The sequence below is a fragment of the Aegilops tauschii genome, chromosome 6 (assembly GCF_002575655.3).
Source record: "Aegilops tauschii subsp. strangulata cultivar AL8/78 chromosome 6, Aet v6.0, whole genome shotgun sequence".
NCBI classification, from domain to species: Eukaryota; Viridiplantae; Streptophyta; class Magnoliopsida; order Poales; family Poaceae; genus Aegilops; species Aegilops tauschii.
Window position 1 is genome coordinate 71,593,404 of NC_053040.3, and position 3,651 is coordinate 71,597,054.

General features: G+C 46.3%; 1 protein-coding gene across 1 annotated transcript; it reads left to right on the forward strand.

Moving 5' to 3' along the window:
• Positions 1–242: 242 nt before the first annotated feature.
• On the forward strand, positions 243–3,392 carry LOC109758853 (uncharacterized). The gene is made up of 5 exons (XM_073501033.1): positions 243–599; positions 836–909; positions 1,033–1,109; positions 1,220–2,409; positions 3,061–3,392. Exons 3-4 carry the CDS (start codon positions 1,084–1,086, stop codon positions 1,908–1,910), a joined length of 717 nt encoding a protein of 238 aa, XP_073357134.1. The 5' UTR covers positions 243–599; positions 836–909; positions 1,033–1,083; the 3' UTR covers positions 1,911–2,409; positions 3,061–3,392.
• Positions 3,393–3,651: the final 259 nt, after the last annotated feature.

Here is a 3,651-nt window from a genome sequence, read left to right on the forward strand (position 1 = left end):
CGCCATTCATTCTTTGTGATTTAGTTTTGGTTTGTTGCTCATGTAGTTTGAATATAAATTCGTTATCTGTTTTTAATGCTTTTTATCACCATTGTTTCATAGGTCTGTTAGTATGGTGGAAGCCAAAAATACACGCACGAGCGGCAGCAGCCCACGAGGTGCTTTCCCGGCTTCTGCTGTGTGCCTCTTCGAACCTACCCCCGATGCGTTGGTAAAATTACCCCTTTGCCACTGTATGGGTCGACCCAGAGGCCAGGACCGATCCCGGGTACCACGACAAAAATCATCTCCCCTCTCGTCTTACTCTCTCTGGCGATTAGGGTTTCCCCCACGCCGCCGCCAGGGGCTGACCACCGGCCTGGTCCCTCATCCCGGCCGGCGCGCCGCCGAACGCCTCCACCCCCATCCTCCTACGTCCCCCATCCGCCCTAAGAAGCTCTCCACTCCGCCGCCAGGAGCACTTCTGCTGCCCTTGCCGCTGCAAATCAGGGGAGAGGACCACCGGCTAGCCACCACAGTCGGTCGCCTCCATCCCCCCATCCATCGGACGAGCTTCTCCACCCATCCTAGCTGCCCCACCGCAAGCTAGCTCGCTGAAGGTACTTCCGAATGTTTTACAACTATTATTACTATAAATGATTATCAAAACTTCAAAACTACTGTCTTGCTAGCATGTCTTAGTAGATTACTATATGAGACCGTTGATTGCTACACACACAAAAAGCAAACAAAATATCTGGTATAGCACATACCAATCACATTCCCAGTTGGCCCCGTGGAGTGCACCTTTTCTTCTAGTTAGTAAATAAAAGATGAATTGGTTTTGCGGCCTCAGCAAATAGCAAAGGAGGAGTGGCGCCACCGGTGACTCCAGACCTCCCCGTCCCCGACAGCAACCAAATATTTGAGGTTAGGAAACCCCATTCCCTTCATCTCCTCCATCTCCTAGTAATAATTTGTTTATGTTATTTCCTTGAGGAAAACCCTAGCTTGATTTCCCCTCATAACCCTAACTTTCCCTTACTGCAACAGTGGAGTGGAGGGAGGAGAGCGGGTGCTGAGATAAGGGGGGGTAGATAGGCGATGAATCCTGTTGAGATTCCCCACTGGTAACATCCAGCTTCTCTTTCGCAAAAAAAACATCCAGGTTCTTTCTCCATAACTTTGTGAATGTTATGTTGTATGTCAATTTGTTTTTTGGTGGCTGCTGCTATTTCAGGTTCGACCCCGTTCCCAACTCAGTGTGTGTGGATGGAAAGAGGCTGCGGCAATCTGCAATGCTTGTTGACCCCGTGTCCAAGGTGCTCGACGACGATAACCTTCTCATCGAGATCCTCCTCCTAATCGGCTACCCCACCACCCTCATCCGCGCTGCTCTCGTCTGCAAACGTTGGTTCAGTCATGCCTCTGACCCTGCCTTCCTCTGCCGCTTCTGCAAGATCCACCCGCCCCGCCTCCTCGGCGTATATTTCAAGACCAGGGCGAACCGCTCACGCTTTGTGCCGATGCTACCGCAGCCCCCAGAGAATGATGCAGTCATCAGCTGCGCAAGCTCCGGCCTGGATGCACATAAACTCATGTTGGATGACTGGAATGACATCATCTTCACCAAAACATTTAACAACTGCAATGAAGAACCCGGATCAATACATATAGTGCGCAACCCGCTCTGCCCTGCAAGAGGCATGGTTATCGTACCTCCATTCCCATGCTACGGACACCAGGACAGCTATTTCTACAAGTTCTATAAACTCCTATTCGAAGAAGAAGGTGATAGCTTGTCATACTTCTGTGTGCAGAGTGAACTTTCTAATGATGGAAGAAAATCTACGGTGTATGTGTATATGTTGCAAGATGGTGTTTGGTGCTTGCATGCCTCACCAACGACACAGCTTCCTTGTCGGCCATAGATACTGAATTCTTTGCATGTTGACGATAAAATCTACATGGCGGCCATCCAAACTGAAATTCTTGTGCTGGATTTGACAGCCTCAAGTTTCTCCACATTTCAGGTCCCACAAGGGTTGGTTATTGGTTACAAACGAACCATGTTGTCACGGGCATATGATAATTCTGGTGTGTATCTCATTCATTTGAACGGGCTTCAGCTTTGCATCTGGCTGCGCACAGGGGACAACTGGTTGCTGGTGGATACCATTTGCTTGCGTGAGATGTATGCTAAATTGAGGATGCCTGATCTTACAGATAGGGTGTGGATAAATCAGGTGGGGATAAATGCTGAGTTTGTTTTCTTGAGGATGGGTCGATGCCTAGTCTATGTGGTATCAAGTGCAGGAAGTTGTGTAAAGTGTATGAGATGACAAGCGAGGATCGATGGTTGGGTCGTGTCCATCCTTGTATGAGGATTTGGCCTCCCACATTCCATGCGCTCAAGGATGGTCCTGCAAGGTTTGTCTTTTGGCCTTTGGGTGATGTTATTGTATTTTGTTTTTGTGTGGTCGCATCAGAAGCATAGATGAAACATTTATAATAGGAGGATGAGGGTGTCCCCTGTGTATGGGTGCTTGGTCGGCATGCTGGGAAGGAAAATGGAGGAACTGGGAATAAGTATGCAAATTTAGAGGAATGGGGGTTTGCTTCTGAACTGTGATCCTCAAGATATCATGTCTCAGATTGTCAATGCTGATTGTTTTTGAAATGTTGTCGTATAATAGAGTTAAGGGGTTTTGCCTGGAAGCATTCTTGTGTTTATGCATCAAACGTTTTACACTGGCATGCTTGCCTTTATGCATGTCTTCTGATTGAGATGTATCGCTACGAACTTCTTGCTCTTATATGACAAGGGTATAACAATATAATCTAACAACTTGTGCGATAGGTACATGGTTGATGTTCCTTTCACCCTCCTCCATGGCCATGCTGTATGTTTTAGTTGGCATTCAATCTGTATTTCTGGAAGAGTTCTTATCATTTTGACTTTTTCTTTCCGCGCGATAATCATCTGACCTCGTTGTACAACCAGATGTCTTTTCACTTGTTTTGATATTGTCACCGTTACTTGTCGCCATCTTTATTATTGGTCTGCTTTGCTTGGAACAGTGATGCCATGTGAAGATGAGGAAGGCCTGGGATCAAAGAAGAGCGACTGCGGCTGGGTGGTGCAGTAGCGACAACCCCTCGTCTTAGAGAAGCAAGTGCATTATCTGTTAGCTGTGTTTTGAGTCGGAGACAAGTTATTGCTCGGTAATGGATTGGGATGGTGGATAAAACTGGATTGGGGGCTCCTATTATTGTTTTGAACAGACATGTATGTTTGTTTTGAACAAATTGTTTTGTTTTACTTTCCAGTGTATTGTCCATTGCAAAACTTGTGCTCGACTCCGATAGCAACGTGCATGTGGTACCGATCTGCTGATCATATTGAGGCATTAGCATTTGTTGCCAGAAGTAAGAATAAGACATTTGTCTGTGTTGCCTGTGGAGTAACAAGAAGATACTTATGGAATTACAGGAGCACAACATCAAAATCGTTTTTTTTTTTTTTTGCAAAAAACATCAAAATCGAATGACCGTCAAGAAGATAGTTATAGATTACTTGGTTGTAATCCCTTGTCGTTCTTTACTCGATGGTATCTATATATAAGCCCCCCATTGTTTTTCACCACACCATGGGCCTCCTGAGGAATTCCA

Bases quoted from the DNA above. Each gene is read 5' to 3' on its own strand.
- LOC109758853 (XM_073501033.1), top strand. From the start codon at position 1,084: ATGAATCCTGTTGAGATTCCCCACTG. The intron at 1,110-1,219 runs GTAACATCCAGC...CTGCTATTTCAG, and splicing joins CCTGTTGAGATTCCCCACTG to GTTCGACCCCGTTCCCAACT.